Source organism: Eschrichtius robustus, chromosome 8 (assembly GCF_028021215.1).
Source record: "Eschrichtius robustus isolate mEscRob2 chromosome 8, mEscRob2.pri, whole genome shotgun sequence".
NCBI lineage: Eukaryota > Metazoa > Chordata > Mammalia > Artiodactyla > Eschrichtiidae > Eschrichtius > Eschrichtius robustus.
In genome coordinates this window covers 64,772,533-64,798,203 of record NC_090831.1, presented here as the reverse complement: position 1 = coordinate 64,798,203, position 25,671 = coordinate 64,772,533, and the positions used below count along the sequence as shown (strand labels likewise).

Here is a 25,671-nt window from a genome sequence, read left to right as displayed (position 1 = left end):
ACCCAAGCAAAAACATCATGCAAATGAAATAACTGACATAAACACTGGAAAAGATGAGAGAGAAATTTCTTTTGTTAATGCTACCACTGTATACTATGAAAACATAAGAGACTCTAATAAAACATTTTTGGAATTAAAAAAAGAATTGGCAATGTGGATGGATATAAGTTAAAAAGACATAAAAATCAATAGCTTTACCCTTGTAATAAGCACCTAGACATGGAAATATTAAAAAAATTCTATTTATATTGGCAAGAAAAAAAACACCTATAAAATATTTAGGAATAAAGACAGCCAGAAATATTCAAAATTGATATAAAAATTATAATGTATTATTTTAAAAGATGATACACAATACAAGAGCAGAAGATACAGAAAACCATAATATAGTCTTGCTGGTAGTTTATAATTATATTCAAATATAAATTATTCCAGTTAAAATCACAACATGGTTTGTCCTGTAATTAGATATAAAGACCTGTGTTAGAATAGCTAGAAAATCATTAAAAAGAAGTAGGAAGGAGCACACTTGCCATTCCAAATATGGGAAAATACATTATATATTCCCTAGAGAAAAATGTACATGCTATTGAACAGGAGAAGAAAAACATATCAGTCATATAGTATAGAGGATCCAGAATTAGAATCTGAAAAATCTGAGGTATTGATAGGTCAAGTAAATGAGGAAGATAGGACCTTTTAAAATGGTGCCAGCAAAGCCAGATGTCCAGAGGAAAGAAAATTTAAAAAAGGAAGCCCTATCTTTCACGTACATACACAAAATAAAGTCCAGAGAGAAATAATGTAAATTTAAAATTAAAACAACACAATATGTCTTACAAGAAAATCTAGGAGACTAAATTTGTAACCCATAACTAGGAAGGCCACCTTAACCTCAACTGAAAATGTAGAAGCTGTAAAAGAAAAAAAATACATATCTGATGTTTTAAAAATTTAAACTTTGTGCTAGTCAGCAGATTTGTGAATTTGAAAAAAATTTAATGAATATTATGAAGACTTAGTTACCATAAAATAACATGAGTTACTATAATCTGATAAGAGCAAAACACATAAAAGAGAAAAAATACATATCTTTTGTTTATTATATACACAGATGCACAGAAGAGGAAACTCAGAAGTCCATATGCGAATGATAAAATGCTCAGGTTTGCTACCCAGGGAAATGAAAATTCAAATAATAATGCTATGTCACTTGATAGGCATGAGACTGGCAATAATTTAGAGCTTTTGTTTAGAGGAATGAGAGGAAAAGAGTAACCTCAAACACTGGGAATGCAAATGTTAGATGTTACCACCTTTTCAGAAAGCATCTAGAAATATCTTTTAAAATAAAATTTGACCCAGCAATACTACACCTGGGAATATGCCCTATATAAATAAAAATACCAATTCACATGGAAATATATATGAGGATATTTATTGCAGGCTGGTTCCTGGTAGTGATAAACCAGAAATAAAGTTAACCCCATCAACAGGGAACTTAAGAATTTAAAAACAATGGATTAGAACTATTCTGTATAAATTGGAAAGGTTTCTGTGAGGTTTTATTTAGCAAAAAATAGGACACAGAAAAATGTGTACAATATGATCTATTATTAAAAAATGAGCAAAATAAGTTAGCTGTGCATTTGCATACATATATATAATCAATATGTGCAGGTTCATATGAATATAGCTTGTTAACATAACACTTCATGGGGGAACGGGATGTGCTTGATGTGCTAATATGATTCAAGACAGGGAATAACAATAAATTTATGTAAAATTACATGATACACTATAGATACATAATGTGATGCATAGGCACCAAAACATTAATGGTGGTTATTTCAGGGTGGTTAGATTCTAGGTGGCTTTTACTTTTTCTTTATATTTTAATCTATTGTTCTCAGTTTAAAGATAATATTATTTACATAAACAGAAAAATAAGTTTGTTTCCATTGTGTACGAAGAGTAATAAAACTAATTTTTAAAAAAATCATTATATTATGTAATATTTATGAGCTAGAGGGCACACGGCAAGGAAACATGATAAGCAAATAAGAAACAAAAAGAAACTGGTTCCATTTACTGTTACTGAAATGTACTGGATTTTCAAAGCTTTGAGATGTAAATTTCAATGTAATTTTATAATATTGACAACTGCGACAAATGCTCATAAGTGATTAAACTATGATTTTTGCCACCATATCTAGGCATTAACAACTAAGTTTCAAAGATAAATTTTGATATGATTTGTGTGCTTTATCTAGACTTTTAAATTAAAATAGCCATACGAGTAGAGAACAATTTTATTCTTTACAATCTTTGTACTTTCAAGACCGTAGGGGATATGGAGAAAGGCACAAGGAAATATGAGTATCAAGTGATCCTAATTTGTGAGTCAGTTTAAATATTTATGAATTTCTGATTGTATAATTAATATTTAACTCTGTTCTCTTCCTAGAATAATGTGACAACTTTATAATATTCTATTTGTGCCAAAATCACATCATTTCTGCCTTTGTATAAGTGCAAATTGCTGACACTGCACACCCCTGTCAGGTAGTACTCACCTCTAACCTAGAGCGAGGTTCTAGTCCGGTGCAACACTTTCTGAACATCCGGTTTACTTCTCTCTCAAATCCAGAGAGTAAGTTGGTAAAAGCAAACCATGGGGTTGACAAACATATGATCAGTTACGTGATGATTTTTCTCAATAAAAACTAGTTATCTAAGTAATTAACAATTCTATTTTTCTTCATACCTTTCTTCTTCTACACATACCTTAAAGTTGTAATTCCAATAAGTGCTCAACAATCATTTTCTTTTACTGAAGTATGTTGTACTATTAGCAATTTTTCTTTAGCATTTTTTAGAAGTCTAAAATGTTCTTTTTACCCATCTTCCCTTTTAAAAAGTTTCTGGACAAAATTTACCAGAATTTTTTTTTTTTAAATCAATGATATACCTATGGTATTAAGGTTACTGTCCTAGATTAATGTATTTAACTTACATATAGAAGTACTATCATGCATTTGTATACTAATGAAATAATAAATGCAATGCATATAAGGAGATTACAGGTATAAGACATATCTGAAATTCTAACTTTTAAAACTGACGTTGCCAGCGTGGTCATTTCTAATAGAGACGATCCATGCAGAACAATGGATGCAGTTTCAGGGGTTGCATTTACTAGGTGTTAATGATTACACCCCCTCATCCTTTGGTAGCTGTCAAGCGCTGAGCACCTCCTCAAAGTCCTCTCACAGTAGAGGGAGAGGGAACAAGAATCAAGAGACAGTCTCAAGTAGTTCACATTCTACTTGACAAAATACTGCATATGAATGATATAAAACATGTTCTTATTATCAAAAGCAAATTAATCTAGCACAACTGAGGCACTTCATTTAGGCTCAGGAAGATAGAACTAGACCTTTTTCATCATTACTGTTCATTCAACCTGTACTTTTCCATCACCCACTCTCAGCAAATGTCCCTGGCAAGCAATAAACGCTCGCTATGGATTATACAGCTCTGACCATATCAACAAAATAGGACCTACTCCCAACCCCTGCCCCTACTTCCAACCTATTCTCAGCTTCACTTGTTCCTCTGGCTCCCCTGGGCTCTAGACTGTCAGCTTCATAATGGAAGTATGAGAGAGAATGAAGCTATGCAAAAGTATGTCACCAGTGTACTCTTACCAAGAAACTCCACAAATCACATTAGGGAATATTTTCTTTTCAAATTGATTTATTTCACAACACTCTGCTTTGGTTGTTCAAATGCAAACAGTTCCAGAAATCAAATCTGCAAGTCTAAAATTAAGATGCCACAGCAGAGCATATGCATCATTCATGATGATTTCACAGTGTTTCCTAGTCTGATTTACAGTTGTCAAAATTAACATTACATGACATGATCCGTTATGTGTTTCACTCAACACTGCATCATCCAAATCATGACAAATTCAATTAAAACTAGCTTCGATTCACTTCAAGCCTTCCATTGATTTCTTTTAGCTCTTTATTACCCCTTCCTTTCTTTCTGCCAAGATACAAACTTTATATGATTCTAATTATGACATCCCTTTAGTAACAATTTCTTCACAATTTCCAACACAATCCTCATTTTCATATTTTAATTATTTAATTGCAGATTTGTTTTACCTTACTTTTCTTTCCTTGATTTACCTGTATTGTGTAGAAAACCCCACATTGTTCTGAACTAAGTCACAGAATTCTGTCTCTATAGAGGGGTTGCTGTAGACATTAACCCCTGACATTTAACGATACAAATATATAAATGAAGTCTCTTTACATCTAGCTTTATGTTGAATGTACTGTCTTATAAGCTAGGAAACAATTAAGGATGAAATAGTTAAGAAATGTTGTCAATAAATGATTTTCCAATGGAAATCTGTGATGCAGTAATTCTTCAGGGAAATCTCTGATTTATTTGAATATCAAAATAGTCAATGACATTAGCTATCACAGATTTATATAACATTTGTTGACTATCACAAGTCATATAAAGATTATCTTTAAAGATCCTTTATAGTGTAACTATCCGTAATAGTATAACTTTTACAAAAAATAGTTTTATTTTATGCTTAGTAGGATGTAGCTAAAGATAATATCTTACTAATGATATTCTGGATCCTTCTAGAATTTAAAATAGTTCTTCTGTATTGTGTGAGTGGAACCCAAGATTCTGTGAGCATAGCAGAAAAACATATTCATAGTAAAATGTGTATATTTACAAAGTAAATATTACCATATTAATATTGGTCTTATCCTATCATATTAAAGATACAAAGATGTAAAAAAGGTGTTCATTTTACTTTGCAAAATCATTAGACATCGATTTCTTTCCTCTTATGTAATGCAACTCTGTCCTTTTGAAAGGGATTTCATGAACCTAAGAAGGAAAGGGCTGTGTTCTTTTCTTTTTTTGTTTTCAATGATCTTTACCATCTAATTATTTTAAAGCCATACTTTACTATAAATAAAAATTCATTTTGCTCAGCCACGTCAATTTACACAGCAATTTTACACACGTAGTTTTTTTTTTATATTCTCACAAAAATCCTAACACATGTATAATGCAGGAATGTTATCCCCATTTTGGAATTAAAAAATAAATGGTAGGATTCTGACTTAAATCCAGACAGTCTAAGTTTGATGCTGGTGTTCTGTCAATTACATCAGTTGCATAAAATGATTTCTTTTTTTTTTCCATGAAACTATTCCTTGAGTGTCTAATACGAGTTAAGTTTCTAAGCACCTAGCAGATGGGGACACTACATCCTCTTCTCAAACTAACCAAAAGAGAAAGGTGCTACCTCTAAAAGGGCCACCAAAGACTCATCTGTCTTAACTTCTCTCTCTTATTAGTCTGTCTGAACACCTAACATTGTTCCCCTCATTATTCCTTTCTAATAACAAAGTGAAGAGCCATGTTTTATTATGAATACATTATATGAATTTGTTAGGTTAAATAATCAGTAACCATAGAGGAGCAATATAAAAGCCAGATGGAATTTAGACTGAGTCATGAAAGTCTCCAAAATGCCATTGCATGGGTACTGCTTAGAAAGGCTTTAGATAATATATCTACTTAAATATAGAAGAGAATAAAGGCACAAATAAAAAATAGAGTCAAAGGGACTTCCACAGAGGGAGACACTTCGGCTCAAAGAAAAAGTAATTCATAATTTTACGCCTGTTCAAACTTCACAGTTCCTTGCACCTCCCTAAAATACTGACAGATTCTTGGAACGTCTAAGTTAGAAGGTAGAGATAATCAAGGTCAGTGCTATAAAAACTTATTTTTCAAATTAAATATTAAACATATAATAGGGACTTATTAAATATTTGCTGAATAAATAAATAGATGCAGAAGATGAACAGCCTTTGGAAGAGAGGACATGTGTGTCCTCAGACCATCGGCCAACTCACTGCTCTTCTCACCCAGGGTGAGGCTAAGTCAGGCTAAGGGCCTATGAAGCAAAACTGAAGGAGGCACCGGCAGGCCCCTGGGAGTGAGTGAATCCCTAAGTTTTGTGCCTTGGGAGCCTCTCTTGCCTCCTGCAAGTTGGGCCCTATTCCCATCCCCCCACTAATCTACTATGCCTTGATGAGGAGTCCTTCTTCCTTATTCATAATCTAGAAGAAAAAGGCTAAGCCACACCCCTTCGCGGACCTGGGCAGACTTGGTGGTGGGGAGTGAGTAGAATGAAGCAATTATTAAAAAGAAACCTCTTTCACATCCCTTTCTTTTCTTTTTTGAAAGGGTAAAGCCTGGGGAGTGTAGAGTTTGGCTAGCACACATAATTATAAGGCTCAAAAGTGATATACGTGGACATGTTTAACAAAGAGAAGAAAACCTTAGTTATCATCATCATGAAAATTTATCCACAGGGACAGTCAGGGATCAGCTTCAGTGCTTTGGCATCATCCCACAGCATCCTTGGCTATGATCTATTATGTAAGTGGGACCCCAAATAAAATGGCCAGTTTAAAGTCTATATATTAGTTGAGGAGCATGAAATAGCTGACCACCAAAATAGGAAAGGCAACTTCTTTTCTTTCTGTTTCTACTACTTGCCAGTGTTCCATTTTAGCTAACCCAACTATCCTAGCGTTTTGTCATTTATTGGTCACAGTTGCGGAAACTAGAGGCTCAAGGCAAGCAGAGATCAAAGATACAGTCAAACTTTTCAATGGAAATTGCCAAGATTGAATTTCCTCCTAAATTGATTCTGTATTGTCTGTTTGACCTCAATATTCCCAGCACTGATACCTTGATCCAGGTATTCCTCACCCCATTCTCGGATTATAAACATGACCTAAGCCCTGGCTGCCCATACTCTAAAATCTGGGCCCTCCAATTCATTCTGCATGCCATTCCTGTTTGTGAACATAATTCTGTCCCTGCTGACTGGAAAAACCTTCAAATTTCTTTGCCTTACTATCTTCGCTGTCCTCTACAAATAACCTGCTCATTCTCAATTCTGAGATTTTTTAAAAAATTATGTTTGACTTGGAATGCTCACTTTTCCCATCACACCACACGTAGGTAAATACAATCCATTTGGGGGAACTTGGTCAAATTCTGTTGCCTTATCAAATTATTCTAGTCAATATAGATGCAGCTTTCTCTTGAAAACTTTAGTCATTTTATCTTAGATTTATCTTTCCATCAAGTATTGTTACCAACTATGAACTATATATTATACAACTCATAAAGGACAAAAACTTTCTGGGTCTACATGGAGTTAAGAGTAATTTAAAGTAATTTTACTTATTTTTTTCACTTTTTTTTCTCCTTGTTTCTCATGCATAGAGTTAAAGATATCAAGTGCAGGAACAATGCTTTCCACAGAGCTGAAACTATACAATGTCTACCATAATTTAATTCACCTATTTCTTTTTAAATTTTACTATACAGGATCCCTGATAGGCATGAACCTGCCAGAGAACTGCATTTTTGATAAACTTTGTGAAACCCTATATAAAATCCAAAATGTATCAAGTCAAAATTGATTTTTTAAATCAAAAACATGCTTTGTTTGTTCCAGCTCTCTACACTGTACATGACTGTACCAACATTCCAAGATCTTCAAAGTACAATGGCTTCTTGTATTAAGCACAGCACAGTTATTTTGTTCATTTACAATTCAACTGCTATCCTGGTAAATACTACCCAAACAAATTTTCCATGATCACATTCTTTTAAAATGTAGTATCAATAACCACATATCTATACTAAATAGAGAAAAAAATCTGTCAAAAAAATTGGGGGAAAAAAACTGGATAATCGACTTAAAATAAAATGATACAAAATTAGAACAATAAAGAACACAGCAAGGTGAAAGTGTGAGAAGAGGCCTAAAAAATAATGCCCAATATATAAGCAACAATTTTAAGGAAGAAATAAGACAAAACACATGAAGTTACTAACACCATGTATTAGTAGATTCTAAGAGTGAGCATATTCTTAATTAGGTTATACAAATAATGCATTAATGATTTATTAAAATCCTTATCCCACGTAGATTTTTTTTCCTTTTGAAAGTATTTCCTCCCATTGAAATTCTTCTTGTTATGTTCCAGTCAGACAGAGATTCAGTACTACCCATATAAAGCTGGTAGAATTCCAGCAAATAAAACAGAACAATGGATGAGATCAAAATTGCTGCCAAGGAGATGCAAGGTCACTGCCCAGACAGTGGCCAGGCTGCTTAAGGAAGTGTCCGCTCAAGGAAGTTTCTCAAGGAAACATGCTCTCACACCAGCTCAAGGAAAAAAGCTAAACTTAGAACAGTCAAATGGGAGATATTAATAAAGCTCTGAGGAAAAAATGAGGCAGTTGGAATGGACTTTAAAGTTTATGTGAAGGAACATTAGGCATTGATATCTACACTGTGGCTTAAGGTTATTAGCCCCGGCCCTAAATGCTTTCTTGTAAGTTAAACATATTTTAAAAGCTACCTAAGAACTTCCTTTTAATTGTCCCATGATAGGATCATCATTTAAACCAAAAATACTCCTGGGAGGCAAAAGAGACAGATGTAGGAGAGGTGAAGATATCCTAGGCATGATGGGACAGTGGTACCTTAGGATGTGGGAAGTGACTCTGAGGGTCACACTGATATTTTTGAATTTGATATGTTTACAGGTGGGTATTGACAATATTAGCCTTTTAGTTTGCTGTCATCAACACCAATTAATTGATAGTTACGACTAAGTAGTTTAATGGCTTCAAGATGTAAAAACAGAAATAAATACGCTTACAGTATAACTAAAAATGCTAATAAATGGACTAAAGATTAAGCTAAATAAGCTAATGCTCAGAAACTATTGGAATACGTTTACAATATTAGGAATGATACATTTTCTATGTTCTATAGAAAATATATTTTATATAATTAGGCAACAGCAATTGTTTGGTGTTAACCAGGCACAATAATATTGAAATATATTCTAAGTAATGTCACCTGAATGGTCTAATATCTATATTCTACATTCTATATATTCTATATTCTCTTAGTTGAATATGACTTATCTCTCGAGTTATTTACATATTTTGGTTACTTTCTTCAGAATCTACAGAAATTTCCATTTTCCCATTGGCCTTACTTGACTCCATATTATTCACTAAAAGGCTCAAGTTCCAAGACCAAACACTCTCTTAAATTTTAATCCTTTGACAAACATTTATTGGAGGCTAGGCACTGTCTTAGTTGAATGGGGGTAAATAAAGACTAAGTTAATAAGTAAACCAGCAATGACACAGTAGTAGTTCTCTGGCTCTAACATTGTACTCTAGTATATGTCAAGGTTAGCAGAGAACAAATTACAAACTCACATGGGTTAATTCAGAAGAGTTTAATAAAAGGATTACTAACAACAGCAACAGCAAGGGCAGTGTTACATCGCCAAGGGATGGTGAAGAGCTCTGGGGCTAGCTACTATGGGCAATTTATCACCCCAAGGTGACAAAGGGACCAAGAAAAGGATTTTAGCAGCACTGAGCTAGATGCAGAGCAGTAGGAGAGGGCTGCTGGGCAGGGGCTGAAGCCTTTTGTTAGAGGAACTCAGACACTGCTGACCCCGGAAGACAGAATGAATACCCCAACACCCCTCTCTTCCCACCTTCTGATAGACTGCTGCTGCCTCCCGTGGGTAGAGCCCAACCAGGAAGAAGAGAATTGGGAAGGCTTATTAATGTGCTGCTCACAGATCAGCCTCCAGGCACATAAGCAGGATCTGGAAGGTCTGCGAGTGACTCTCTAAGGGTAAATATAATATATGCCCAGTTAGTTCTACATTTTGAGAAAAGTAAAGGTTTTCTGGTTAGCCATATATTATCTACAAAAGAATGTGGACATATTGACTACTTCTTTAGTCAGACGTGGCCAGAAAGCAGCTGAGGCAAGCTCCTGAGAAATGCTGGTGAGTATCTGGCAGGCAAATCGACACTGGGGATATTACAGAAATTTTTTAATCTAAAAGCCTGCTATTTATGCATGAGAAGTAGTAATTTTATAAATGGATTCTGAATAACCTAAAACTAGTCAATATTACTTTAGGAAGTGGGCAATTTACTCCCTTCTTTTTGGTAAGGTCAGGATAAGATTTGCAGTTTCACTGATTCACAGTCGTATCCTGGGAATGGGCCCTCAGGAACCATGCAGCACATCAACTGAGGAAAAATCTTGCAGTTACTTTCAAGACCAGGAGAGCTGTCTTATTCTACAGGCACTGCATATACATTCATTTCCATGTTTCACAATAAACTGATTTGTGGAACACGTTGAAAATTAACTTTCTGCCAAGAAAAATATATATGACTTTTTATATATATGACAATTTTTTAGGTATGGTTTTGGTTCAAGGTTCATTGGAATCACAAAACTTGGAAGGCCTTTGGAGAATTTTTAAGATCCCTCCTTCTTTCGCTCATCACTGCCCATTGCCACACACACATATGGTTTATGGGTGAAAAAAAACTGAGTCCCAGAAAGTTTAAATGACTTGTTCAATTTTGTGGAGCCATGAGTGCACAGGTTTCCCTACTCTTACTGAGTACTTATTTCTCATAATTATCCATTACTTAAATTCCCCTCTTGTTGACTGAGTGAAATTTTCAGACTGTTGTAAAGCCAGTGGCTTTATATTGAACTTTTATATGACCATTCTAGAGAGCAAGCCTAAAAGAGAAGGATGGAGTAGTGAACAACAAGTATCCTAGAGTAAAACAGGAATCAGGCATAAAGAGAGAGACTGTGTTGAGAAAAAATACAACTTCCTATTCAACAGATTTAAGTTTGAAGTTTAGAGGGCATGTCAAAAAAGCATGAGTTTAGGAAAAAAAATCAGAAAGTCACTTGAGCATGATTCATTACTATTTGAAATGCTAAGGTTGAATTTATATAGAGACTAAAAAAAGAAAAAGAAAATTGATAACAAAATGAGAGAAAAGTATTCCAATTTGTCAGTATTTCTAGGAGTTACTAGATTATTTTCCTGTTCATGTATTACCCAGTTTTTTAAAAAGATGATTGATTTCAGAGCAGTTTTAGTTTTACAACAAAATTGAGAGGAAGGCACAGAGATTTTCCATATACCCCCTGCCCTCACACATGCACAGCCTCTCCCATGACCAACGTTACTCACTAGAAAGGTACATTTTTTACCAAGGATGAACCTACTTTGACACATCATAATCACTCAAAGTCCACAGTTTACATTATGGTTCACTCCTGGGGTTGTGCATTCTGAGTTTGAATGAAAGTACAATTGCATATATCCATCATTATAATATCATACACAGTACTTTCACTGCCCTAAAAACCTTCCCTATTCATCTCTTCCTCCCATTTAATCCCTGGCAACACTGATCTTTTTATTGTCTCCATAGTTTTGCCTTTTCCAGAATGTCACATATGTAGTTGGAATCACACAGTATGTAGCCTTTTCAGATTGGCTTCTTTCACTTTCTAATATGCATTTAAGCTTCCTCCACGTGTTTTCATGGCTTGATAGTTTATTTCTTTTTAGCACTGAATAATATTTCATTGTCTGAAGGTAAACACAGTTTCTTTATCCATTCACCTACTGAAGGACATCTTGGTTGCTGGAGGCTGAGTTAATTTTTGTGAAGGGTGTAAGGTCTATATCTAGATTCTTTTTTTTGCACGTGGATATTCAGTTGTTCCAGCACCATTTGTTGAAGAGACTATCATTGCTCCATTGTATTGCTTTTGCTTCGTTATCAAAGATGAGCTGACTATATTCATGGACCCAGTTATTTTTTATCCTTACGTATTTGTGCCTAAAATGTCTGATTTATGGAGTTATCTGGAAGCTGGATAAAGCTACTTTTTTTTTTTGTCTTAGCCAACAGAAATCTGTTTTAAATTCTAATTCTTATTCCCTCAGGAATTTACTGGGCTGAATTTTCCACACTTCTTGGCAATGCTTCCATTAGATTTATAATTACAACTAATTGCCTTTGTCAGACAATACAACAAAACAATGGGTGTTCAAAAGGAAGGTGTTTTCAAAAGTAGGCTCTACTTCCACTAAATACTTCTTGTATTACATATAGCAGATTTCATAGTTCTTCCTGAAACATGTTCCCTTGAAATGCATATTCAGGTCTTTATTTCAGGAATTGGGGACCTGGGACAGCTAAAAGCTTTCCAGATGTGAGGGTGGCTTACAGCAAAGCCTTAGATCTTACAAGCCTTAAAGTTATGCTTGCTGCAATCTAGAAATGTCTGCCTCCTATATCCCCTTCTTCTCCACTTCACTTTTGACAACTTAACTCAGCCAAGAGATGAGGGGAGGTATGTTCTGTTCCTCCAGCTATACATCCCCTGTGGTTCTAGGGTGAGGAACTGGATCCTAAGGGACTTTCCCCATCGCCTCTGTGGATGGTCCACGCCCACCTCCCAAGACTGAGATATTCCAAGGAAAAGATTCTTGAACGGATCTTCCTGGATTGGGTCCTAATTACTTTAAAGGAATCTCGCCACCTCAAGTCCTAGATTCCTCCGTCCTTTAGATCTGGATTTTTCATGTGGATACTTCCTTTCTCTCTTTCTTTCTTTCTTTCTTTCTTTCTTTCTTTCTTTCTTTCTTTCTTTCTTTCTTTCTTTCTTTCTTTCTTTCTTTCTTTCTTTCTTTCTTTCTTCTTTCTTTCTTTCTTTCTTTCTTTCTTTCTTTCTTTCTTTTTTTTTAAACTGTAAACAGAAGTGATTATTTCCTTTATTGGTGTTTCTGGCTAATTTCAAGGCAGTGAATTAAAATAAAACTACCTTTACTCCCTTATGTTTAATTAGAAGTCACATACTGCAATGGACTGAATGTGTGTGTGCCCCCAAAATTCGTATGTTGAAAACCTTAACCCTCTGTGTGATGCTATTAGGAGGTGGGACCTTTCAGAGGTAATCATGAGGGTAGAGCTCTCATGAATGGGATTAGTGCACTTATAAAGGAACCCTAGAGAGAGCTCTCCTCCCCTCTTTCTGCCGTGAGAAGATACAGTGAGAAGTGAGCAGTCTGCAACCTGGAAGAGGGCCCTTACCAGACACCAGATTTGCTGATGCCTTGATCTTGGACTTCTCAGTCTCCAGAACTGTGAGAAAAAAATTTTTTCTGTTGTTTATAAGCCACCTAGTCTATGATACTCTGTTATAGCAGCCTGCATTGACTGAGACACGTATCTCATTTGGTAATAACTACATGGCATTCCACAGGTGGAAGCACCATGATTTAAGTAGTCCTTTATTGGTTGGATTTAGATTGTTTTTCTGTAACAAATCATGCTACAGTGAGAGTTGTACACATATTTACACAGATATATTTTACAAAAATATTTCCAGGAATAAAATCACTGCTAAAGGAATGTGTATTTTTAATTTTGACACATACTATAAAATTATTTTTCAGATATTTGTATCTATTTTTGCCCCCACCAAAACTGTATAAGAGCAACTCTTTCCCCAATTTCTTTAATATTAAATACTATTGTTGATAAAATAGCAAGCAAGTCTCAGACTTCTATCCATACAAGGTCTGTTTGCAGGATTGGCCTTTGGCTGGCATCTGGGAACTTACCTGGTAAACAGTTCCCTACATTGATATAAAATTTTCTCTAAATGATAAAACTGCTCTAAATGATAAAGTGGCTCTCTGTGCCCAATTTGTTTGAATGTGATTTATGGTGAATACTTGCTTTCCCTCTGGGAGTTTGGAATTTTTGTACATGCCAGGTTGAGGCTGCCTATGTGATCAACTGCCAATAAAAGCTTGGGGGCACTGAGTCTCTAGTGAGCTTTCCCAAGTAGACAATGCCTGGCCGTGTTGTTGCAGCTCTTTGCTGGAGGAGTTAAGCGTAGGCTGCGAAACTCCTCAGGGAGAGAACCCTGGAAGCTTGCTTCTGGTTTCCTCTCATCTTTTCTCCATGCACATTTTCCTTGGCTGATTTTGCTTTGCATCCTTTCAGCGTAATAAACCTTACCTATGAATGCAACTATATGCTGATTCCTCTGAGTCCTTTTAGTGAATCACCAAACCTGGAGGCTGTAATCCCTGATACACTATCAAACATTTTTATTTGCTCATTTGACAGGTGAAAATGAGATTTTAAATGTTTTATATTTCTTAATTATGACTGAAGATTAGCATATTTTCTCTGACCTGATCCTGTCCTTTGCTGATTTTAATAGACTTTATTTTTTAGGGCAGTTTTCAGTTCACAGCAAAATTGAGTTGAAAATATAAACAGTTCCCATATACCCTCTGCCTCGACACATGCATAGCCTCACCCATTACCATCATCCCCCAGAGTGGTACATTTGTTACAACTGATGAACCAACACTGACACATCATTATCACCCAAAGCCCATAGTTTATATTATGACTCACGCTTGGTGTTGTACATCCTATGGGTTTGGACATAAATCAACCGTCATAGTATTACATGGAGTGGTTTCACGGCGTTAAAAATCCTCTGTGCCCTGCCTATTCATCCTTCCCTTCCATCTAACCCCTGCCAGCACAGATCTACTTATTGTCTCCATAGTTTTGCCATTTCCACAATGCCATATATTACAGTTGGAATCATGCAGTGTGCAGTCTTTTCAGATTGGCTTCTTTCACTTAGTAATGTGCATTTAAGTTTCCTCCATGTGTTTTCTTGGCTTGATAGCTCACTTCTTTTTAAGCAATGAATAATATTCTATTGTCTGAATGTAACACAGGTTCTTTGTCCATTCACCTACTGAAGGACATCTTGGTTGCCTCTACGTTTTGGCAATTATGAATAAAGCTGTTATAAACATTCATGTGTAGATTTTTGTGTGGACCTAAGTTTTCAGCTCCTTTGGGTAAATTCTTGGTGAAGCAAGATTGCTGGATCCTACGGTAAGAGTATGTTTAGTTCTGTAAGAAACTGCCAAACTGTCTTCCAAAGTGGCTGTACCATTCTGCATTCCCACCAGCAATGTAGGAGAGTTCCTGTTGCTCTACATCTTCACCGGCTTTTGGTGTTGTCGTTATTTTGGATTTTGGCCATTCTAATAGGTGTGTAGTGGTATCATATTGTTGTTTTAATTTGCATCTACTTGACGACATATGATGTGGAGCATCTTTTCATATGCTTCATCTGCCATCTGTATATCTTCTTTGGTGAGGTATTTGTTAAGGTTTCTAGTCCATTTTTTAATCCAGTAGTTTGTTTTCTTACTGTTGAGTTTTAAGAGTTCTTTGTATGTTTTGGATAATAGCCCTTTATTAAATGTATCTTGCAAATGTTTTCCCCAGTGTGGCTTGTCTTTTCATTCTCTTAAACTTATGCTGATTTTTATATTAGATTTTGGACTTTTTCCCTAGTGATTTGTAGGAGTTCTTTATGCATTAAGAAAACTAGCTCTTTGTCAGTTTTACATATCACAAATATTTTTTCTTCATTTGCGACTTGGATTTTAATTGGTTAACATTTTTCCTGAGCAGAATTTTCTTTATTCAAATAAATATAATCGTAGAGATGAATCTTTTCCTGTATGTTTTCTGCATTCTGTGGCCTAATAGGTCACATAAGGATACTTTCCTTATTTTGAGACTTTAACTTTCTAGCCTTTCTTCTAGTATTTAAAAAGAAAACATTTTTAAGTACTAAATGAACCTGGACTTTGTTTGGGTATACAATTTAAAAAGGGATACAATTCTTTTTTTCCCTTCCTTCTTCTTCTTCTTCTTCTTCTTCTTCTTCTTCTTCTTCTTCTTCTTTATGTGGCAAAGCAATTGCCCTCCAAACAAAAACAAATTGATTAAATTATATCTTTTCTTCCAACTTGGAAATGCTCCTTCACCATTGGCACCATACTGCAGGGTTTTGAGGAGCTTTTCTCTAGACCCTTTTCTGATCTGATTATTCATGTGCTAACATGAAATTATTATTATTCAAAGAATAAAATGCATTTAATTATCTTGTGACACTAGTATTTTCTCTCTACTTTTATTTTTCAGAATTTTCCTGGCTTTTACTTATTTTCCTCTTGTTAATTTTATAGTAACAATGTAGGGACAATTGATGTATTTATTAGATGTTCTAGATAGGCACACATTTACTTTTGTACTTTCAAAGTCTGGTATTATGTGCAGAAATTTTATAATTAGGTTTATTAACAGAATTTTTACTATTGTAAATGGGATATTTTAATTTTTTGTGTCCATCATGTTTAGCTAATTGTTGTTTGCATCTAGGGAACATACTGATTTTGAGATATTATCTTTGTGTCCATCCACCCTATTGAGGTATTTTATTGTTTATAGTATATTTTCAATTGAATATCTTGAGTTTTCTATAACATCTGGAAAAATCTTAATATTTCCACCTGTTTTCCAATTTTCATTTCTTTCTCTTTTCAACTACATTGACTAATACTTACAGATCAATGTTAACAGTGAAGATAATGTGTTGTCCTGTCTCATTTTTGACTATAAAGGAAATGCTTCTAGTGTTTCAGAACTGGGTACTAACCTGGTCTTTGGTTTGGTGTCTCTTTGTCTCTCTTCATAAAATTGTTCTATATCAGGTCTTCCATGAGGACATTATTTCAGCCTCCTCTACCAGAATATTGGCCCTGTGCAATTTCAATCTGTGGATTAAAGTCCTCCAACTTCAGGAAAGTCTTCTATTATATTTTGGGGGGTTTTGTTTTGTCTTGTTTTGTTTTTCTTTTTTCTGTTCTTTTTCTGGTCCTATCTTTAGGAATCCCAGAATTTTATATAGTGATCTCCTTTCCAGACCCATCATCTTTTTAAAAAATTGGAGTTGATGTTCTTAAACTGTTCTCCATCTCACTGACTCCTCTTACCACCAAATATTTTCCAGTTACTGTTGCATGTAATGTGAATTTATTTACTTGTTTTATAATTCTCTTCCTTGTTTTTTCTGAGCTCCGTCAAATCACTTTTAAAATTCTATTTTCTTGACTCTTCTTTGAATACTAAAATTACTTCTGGTTTTGATTCAGAAGACCATATTTTCTTTAATATGTTTGGTTTCTTGAAGAGCTGTTTATCGAAACTTTCAAAACAACTCTTCACCTGGGGTAAGACTCTGTTCAAGCCTGGCTGAACATCACTGGTTCACAGGGAAGCCCCCTGTGTCATGGTGTGTGTAATGATTTAGAATTCTCTTCCACTGGTCATCAAAACTTTAATCCCCAAGTCCATCAAACTAATAGTCTTTTCTAGGCAATAATGGCATAGTGAGTTTCCCTCAGTCCTGTCTATTATGCCATTCTGTTTTCAAACAGAACACAAGGATGCTTCAACAGCCCTTTCATTAACACAGACCATGCCATCATAAAACATGCCATTAACCTGGCCCCTCAGAAGTTTCAGGCTACTCTTAGAGATTTTGAGTGTTCACGAAAGCTATAAAGACATAATGCCCCTTTAACTTTCCTCCCTCAATTAGATCTATTTAACTTATAGATTGAAAATTAATCTATAATCTTCTCTATCAATTGTGGTTTGGGACTGTGATTGTTTCCTATTGTCGTAAAAGATGGACTTTCATTCATGTTTTTCATTCTTACTGATCTTAGTCTGTTTGAAAGCAGAAAGCATGGGAAATCTATCATCTTTAGCTTTGAAGTTCTAGCAGCAATTCTACTAAAATTGTTTTTATGTGCCCTATGAACTGCTTCCCCAAGATTCTTAGGTTTATTTAGATAAATTCATTTAGTTACTGTAATAGGACTGTTTTAGCCTTACTAAATGACTTTTTTATCCTCTTACACAATAAAATTGTTTCTGAATTTGATATAAGATGAAACACTTTAATCATCAAGTCTTTCACCTGTGGTCCTGTTCTTTGTTGGAGTTATCCATCTATTCTTCACTTTAAAAAGCTCCACTGGTATGGTGTAATGTTTGAGAAAAATGTAGGCAAAATACCTAATTGTTGTATCTTCTTTACTAAGACTAACTTTCTTACTCATATATATTTATTCATATCATTCTTATATATAATTGTCAAATAAGAGAAATATTAAGAAGCAATTTGTTTAACATAATACTTAATCTATACCCTAGTAAGTTATAACATACATGCAACTACCATTTTATCGGAATAGATACGGTATTTCTAATGGAATATAAGCACCCGGCAGAGGATCTACAGATTTTTATATCTATTCGCTTACAAATAACTGGATGGAAATATCAGGCTCTATGCAGTAGTAGCTACTACCCTAATTATACTTTTAATTGAGTAGTCAACACGAAATTAAATGTCTACATCATATTAACCTAGCGACAGCAGGAGACAACTCAAGTTGCCTTGGAGGCTTATTCAATTACATGGTGGGAGCCAAGTAACTAATATAACTGTAACACTTCAGGAAAAGAGATCAGAAAATCACCAGGAAAGGACAGTCAGAAAAGAATTAAACAGGGATTGAAATTAAAATGTCCATGACACAGAATCAGAGGTGAACACACACACACACACACACACACACACACACACACACACACACACACTCTCACTCTCTCTCTCTCTCTCCCTCTCCCTCTCCCTCTCCCTCTCTCAAGGAGTTACAGGGAACCTGGGGAATGAAGGCAGGAGAAGCAGCCTTTAGCAAGACCAGGAAAAGAGTTGGATTGATGACCTCAGAACAGAGAGAGAGCAAATTACTGTACGGCTGAAAGAAAATCCAATTGTGTATGTACAAAGAGGGAGTAACAAATATCCTAAAAATAGCGACCAGAACAATGATATGATGAGAGAAATTGTCTTAGGCAGATACATCAATTGTTTGTTTACTCACTTATTTAAACTATATCCTGCTCCAAAAAGGCTTTCGGTCAGCTTTCAAAATCCATAGATAGCAAAATCATTAGACAAGAATGAATGAAAGAAAATAATGAGGGTGAGAAGAACATGAAGCCGGTGGGGGCTATTAGTAAACAACACGCATGCCACACAGTCCTACTTATGTTCCCAAGGTAAACGGAAAATGTGATCTATAACAAGATTTCCAGGGGCCATAAGGAAAACGATCCAGATGCTCACCAGAAGCACATGGGTTGAGACTTCAGTGAAATTTATCTTATGTGTTTTTAATCAAGAGAACAGACTGTGCAATGGAGTAGATGACACTTCCAATGTCATTTCTACAATAAATATGATATAAAATTCTGAGTGATGTTGCCATAATTTCTCTCAGTTCAGTCCAAATCATAGCTGCATAAATATTTCAGAAGAAGCAATTATGCAAATGATCCAAATAAGCCCCTCCCAGATGGTCTGGCTTATCCAAGAGCAAAATTTAGAATATCCAGAAAACATCATACCCTTTATATAATCCTCAATGAATATTTTCACAAGAAATAAATCATGCATGAGAAGTCTTTCATAATATAGTCATTATTTACCCAGAGATAATTTGACAAATAATTTCTGTCTAGACAATGCAGTCAATGAATTACATCTTTTCTAAAGTAAGCTACTCATGATTAAATAACCTCTACTTACCTTATTTTCTGCTGGTTTCCCTCTTCTTCTCCGGGGAGAGTTATTCCATTTTATAAAATGTAAAAGGAACTATTCTTAAGTATAGCTCCCTGGGTGGTTGTTTAGATTTTGTTTATAGGGTAATTCTGAACATGTTATAAACTTGAGGAAATTATAAGTGTGCCTTATTCTTACTAAAATAAGTATCTGAATTGAAAATTCCCAAACTCCAGCCCGCTACAGTTTTTTTTTTCCCCATTATAGATGAAAACAGCATTACTGACCTAAAGAAGCAATATCATCTCATAGAGAATCTCTCATGCTTTAGATTTTGACAGGAAAATTTAAATTACCTCTAGTGGTATAGTGCCTAAACATGTACAAAACAGAGGTAACTTCAGGAAAACCACAAAAGCTTAAATGTCTTCAAGTGGAAAATGTCCCACTTGGGGGTAGCTCGTCCTAGGTGTACACATATGAATTCCAGGACTTAGTACAGTAGGTCTTAAGTACTCTCTAGCCCATGGTCTTGACAGAGAGACACACTTATTTAATGGTAATAAAATGTTACCTCAAATCAGCAGCTTTCCCCGTCTTGTTAGTACACATAACTTCTCTGGTCTGGTATCCAATCTGGATGTCCCAATATTTGTTCTCTTGTCGGTTCTGTCTGTTTCTATTTCTCTTTTTCTTGATCAGTTCACGGGCCTCCGGATCCTTCACTCCTTTCCCTCGGTCCTTGCCCCGTTCTTTATTCTTCCCACGTCTCCTTGTTTGTCTTACTTGCCTCGAGTGGGGTATCGAGCACGTGCTCCAGGGCCCCACCTGCAAGCTGTACATGCTCTCTTCAGCTTCACAGGCACCGGACTGGCACACCTGAAACTCAGTCAGATTTGGACAGCCTGAGCCTCCAAATTGGGGGGGCGCCACCACGTGACGCGTCCGGTGCTGGAGCCCACTGCCACAAGTCTTGGAGCATTCTGACCAGGCAGAAAACTCAGACACAATGCAATCTTGCTGGCAGGGAATGAGGCAGGCCTGTTCCAGAAGAGGCTTGGGCTCAAAGTACTCACAAATGATATCCTCCGCAGGGATGTCTTTCTCTTTCTGGATGCACATTATCTCTCGCACCTGAATGCCTTCTTCCCCTTTAACGCACTCAAGGGGTTTCTCCAGGCTTTTTGAAATCACAGGCTGACAGTGATTCCAGGGTCCCAGCCTCCAGTCGTATAACTCTTTGTGCCAGTCACAAACTTTGAAACAATTCTGCTGGTTACTGGGTCTCTCGGCCTGCTTGCAGTTTGTATGCAACGTTGTCCATCCTTCCACATGAGCACACCACACAGCCCGGGTCTGAATGCCTCCTGGACCACATTCGTCTCCCATGCATCGGCCCCATGGACCTAAAAACGATACAAGAGTTAACAGTGCTACTAGAAGAAAACTACAAATTACTTCACGTTCCAGAAAGGCACTTCAAGATCTAGCACATTAACTTCCCTGAACTGTTACAAAGTAGGTCTCTGTACATGACTGTTGGAAAGTAATGATCTACACTCAGTATTTTTGCAGAAGGGGAACTGTGTCACAGAGTCTATATAAGGTAACTGCTGGGACAAGTTCATTTTGAGTCCTTTTGGGATTACTGAAAACTTGCTTTTATTCATTTTCTTAATTTTAAGTAGGTAGAGAACCCTCGGCTCATTAAGAACCCTTGTTTAATTTTAGGTAGGTAGAGAACCCTTGCTCACATTAGAAACTAGTCACAGTGAAAAGCCATTACTCCTGCCTCATAACCATCACATTCATTTCACTAATTGGCAAAGAAAACAGCTGCTTGTGAAAAACTTTGTCTCCTGCAGACTTTTCTTTTCCTGGGCAATTAACTATTTTGTAGAATATGCTCTCTTCCCTCTCATTTTCTGTTGTTGTACATACGATGACCGAAAGAACCTATTAGTTGCATACGTGTGTGCTGACAGAAGTGTTTACTTTCTTGTAACCAAAGGTGGGAAGTGAAAAATTCTTCATTCTAGCACATTCTGCCTTTAAATTTACCACAAAAAAAATTTTTTTTCTCAACTCCACAGTGAAATGGAAAGATGGGTAAGAGAATTAAAATTTAACTAAAAGATTTTTGGAATGTTCTGCATGTTAAAGGGTTACTTCGAGTTTATCAATTTATTCATTTCCTAAATATGAACTACTTGGCATTATGGAGCAATTTTATGGAATACTTAAGTCAGTGGCTTTAAAATGAAATGTGGGGTTTTTACCTTAGAATCCTTCTTATCATAGATTGAAACCTACTTATATCTGCATATATCATTTCTTTTTTTAAGGTAGATAATAGGATTCTCAAGGCTTTAATAGACAAATAGCAATTTATATAATAGAGATTACATTATTTGGGAATTTTAAAGAAATGTAATAATCATATAATTACATGATTTTCAAAATGTGGTCCCTGGCATTTGAGGAATGATTTGATGTAGACTAGAGCCATCTTCAATAGGCTGTGTGGGAAGGGGGCGAGCAGCATACAGGGTCCGGCTCTAGGGTCACTCAGCCCCACCCCACTCCCTTCCTCCCTCATTGCTGCTTCCCTAAGAAAAGCTCCATTATTATTATTTATTTTTATGTATGTTGAGATTATACATAGATTTTGTCTAAGAAGAGGCTTCTGTCACTGAAAAGTAAAAACCACTAAACTACGCCAACAGATTCACTCTATGAATGAGGAAAACAAGTGACAAGGAGGGGAGGTGACTTGCCAAGTTCACATCTTAAATGAATAAAAAAACCATCCTGGATTTTAGATTCCAGTTCTGACTTTTATTTTTATTAATTATCCTAGATTTCAGACCTTGAGACTTAGATACTCCTATACAAAACAATTAATCTACAAAGAATGAAATATGAAGAATGTGCTTATATTTAAACATTTAATTTTGTTTAACTAGGAAGATGTTTACAACTTGAAGATATTAACTTCATTACAAATGGAATGATGGAGTTGTAAATAGAAAACAGATTGACTGAAAATACTGTGCTAACTAACCACAGTTGCATGAAAATTTGGCATACCTATATATCATTACTTTATGAAGTTCATATGCATATGTAGAGCATTACAAGTGGCTTAAAATACATTTAGGGAAACAGCTTTCCCAGAGTGCTGATGTCAAAACTTTATGAGCTAAGAATGTCAGTGAGTTTATTACATCTGTAAACATGGAATACCTGATAATATTTTAATCTTATTTTTAATTTGTCAAAGGAAAATATATATTCATAAATCTGTTGACGCTCTCTTAGAGATTTCCTAAATATCCAGTTTGGGAATCAGAACGTGGGACCCTTCTCAAGGGAGCACAGTAAAATGTATGAAATTTTAGTTAATTCCATAAATCTTTGTTATTTATTCCTTTTCCCCTTCATACTTGAACAACAGTAATCTTTATTTCTCATCCTAAATAAGCATATAAAGATACGTTTATGTTGGATCATCAAGTTAGGAGTAAGCTATATGCCATTAAGTCTAAATTTCAAAATATAAGTGTCTTGCATTAACTCAAAGTGTAAAACCCAGGTGTAATTCAGGAGAACTTCTTGATATTTTGTTTTCTAATCTTTGATATTAATTATGAAATTAGACTGATGAATCAGACTAGGACTATTAAGAAGTTAGTCTTTTATCCTCCAAGTAAAAACAAAAAATTTTTATAGAAAAGTTACAAATCTGGCACTTAAAAATATTTAATTGTACTCTTTAGGTAGGTTGTACTACTATTAATGGGTATGTTTCAACTAACTGATGAAAATTAATATTTTATTACCAAAATCTGAGTATACAGAATGTGGACTGACTTTAAGTCTGTGTGTTATTACTGAGTAAGGAAAACACATACTAAAAAACAAACCCTCTAAAACTATGAAGCAGAACTATACAACACTAGTTAACTACTACGTTTGAAATTTACCCTAGACAAAATAAGGATGGGTGAAGATATTACTCTTATAAACCAAATTTTATCAGAAAACTCCAACCTTTCTTATAAGTTTCTTCAAAAATAAAAGTGAATGATGGTTACTTTGAAAATGATCCATGGTTTACAAACATCAAATTAGGGAAAGATCCCTTCTTACACATTCTTAGAACACTCCGCATGTCTCTCACATCATGTTTACCACAATTTCAATTAGTTTATTAAATAATAGTTTGCCAATATCTGTTTATCACATTAGACTGACTCAGTGGCTCCTTAAGAACAGAACTTTGCCTATCTTCCGCAACATTTGGTTTGATCATGTCTTTTAATTTTCATGGCTGGCTTTTGAATGAATTTCCTCAGTTATTTTGTTCAGAAAAGAGAGAATTTAGTTCGCAGATTTTATTATCCAAGGCATTGATATCAATGCCAACAGAAAGAAAGAAACTGAGTTTGAGAAAAATTCTACACTACTTCATATACATTGATAATGAATAAGCATTTCCAAAGTTGACTTAGATAACTAGAAAAAGCATACATTCTATATACAAATTCAATTCAATTTCCATTCCAAAAATATTATCATAGATTCCTATTAACCAGCTAGTAATAGATAACATTGTTGGGTTTATTTTATCCCAAGTATATTTACATTGAGAACCAGAAGCTAGGCTATCCCAAGAAAACTCTAGAGATCTATAAAAATACTAGGCTAAAGGGGGAAAAAAAACGCATAAAGTCACCAGTGAAAGTAGAGGTGGCAATATAATCACAATTGAACCTAAAGAAAACTCATTCACTTTGCAGGGTATCTTATCTGCTATCATAACTTTTCATTACACCATGGGTATTGCACTTGTGTCCAATTAACAGACCTCTTGAAAAATCAGATCTTCACCACTGCACACCAGATGAAGGGCCGTCTAGTTCTGTCCTCCAAGTAGTCTTAAAATAATCACATACTGAACAGAAAGAGAACCACATCTAAAATTGCTCTTGGCAGCTAAGAATTATCAGCCCAATTAGCTACCATGTTTCAAGAAGTACAAATGTTTTAAAGTGCAATTTGAAAAGCACAATATGCAAACTCTATCAAGAAAAACATGAAGTTGTCTCCCAAGCACAATATGAGAATATGGTATTTAATTCATAGGTCTCTGCACAAATATTAAATTGTAGCCCCACATCTCATATTACTAAGAGTGGGAAATGGTGGTGTTGGAAATGTTGTGTGTGTCTGCGTGAGTGTGTGTGTGTATGTGTATCAGGATGTTTGTATTTTTAACAAGAATAGAAAGAATTTCCATTGGTTTCAAACTTGCTTCCTTTATTATTCTTGTTCATGATTATATACAGAGAACTTGGAATCTAATTGTGCAAAACAAAAGATAGGCACCTTTCTACTTAAGGGCTTGGATAATGTCCCTTTATGGATGGAAATGTATTCCTGCATACAGATTTGTAGGATTGTGTTCGTTCAGTATCATGAAAGCACTTCTAGGATGTAGGTTAAAAAATACATGTAGAACACTTAGCTTGACAGATTTTATGTAAATTGAGAAAAACATACTGGACATCTTATTCCACTAAAAAGAAGTTAAAACAAATGTTTGCATATACAAAATATTTATGTAATTGTTAGACTCACAATACAAATATTTTCACTTGGAACTGATGCAATATCATGCAAAATTGTTACAACAACTTTAAATGAATGCTACTTGGCTTCATTTTCCACTGACTAGTGCTTTAAATATAATTCTTAACTCAATTTCCAAAAATGTTGATAAAATAATGAATTTATTTTTATTCCCCCTAAGGAAGATTTCATAACATGCCTATTCTCTTCACGTCATTCAAAACTCTCTCTTTATGTCAGTCTACAAAAGACAGCCTTTTAAATTTAAAATTAGTATGTTGCCCACCCTATTCAACACCGACTCCTTCAAAGATTGTTTTTCTATATGTCAAGGGCATGAGAACAATAAAAGATTGAGTCTATAAAAGGCCACATTACTGACAGGTGGCTAGCAACTGTTCCAAAGAGCCTTATAAAAGATAAACACTATAAAAGGAGCATGAGAAAATTATGCAAACTACTTTCTGTGCCTGTTTGCTATAAAACTC

General features: G+C 35.1%; 1 protein-coding gene across 1 annotated transcript in view; it reads right to left on the bottom strand.

Moving 5' to 3' along the window:
• The window catches only part of THSD7A (thrombospondin type 1 domain containing 7A), a 268,023-nt gene extending 242,902 nt beyond the window's left edge, over nt 1-25,121 (bottom strand). The window contains exons 1-2 of the mRNA XM_068549806.1: nt 25,115-25,121; nt 20,124-20,955 (exon numbers count right to left, since the gene is read on the bottom strand). Of these exons, the coding sequence (XP_068405907.1) occupies nt 20,124-20,955; nt 25,115-25,121 (839 nt within the window). The remainder of the gene's footprint in view (nt 1-20,123; nt 20,956-25,114) is intronic.
• Between the last annotated feature and the right edge of the window lie 550 nt (nt 25,122-25,671).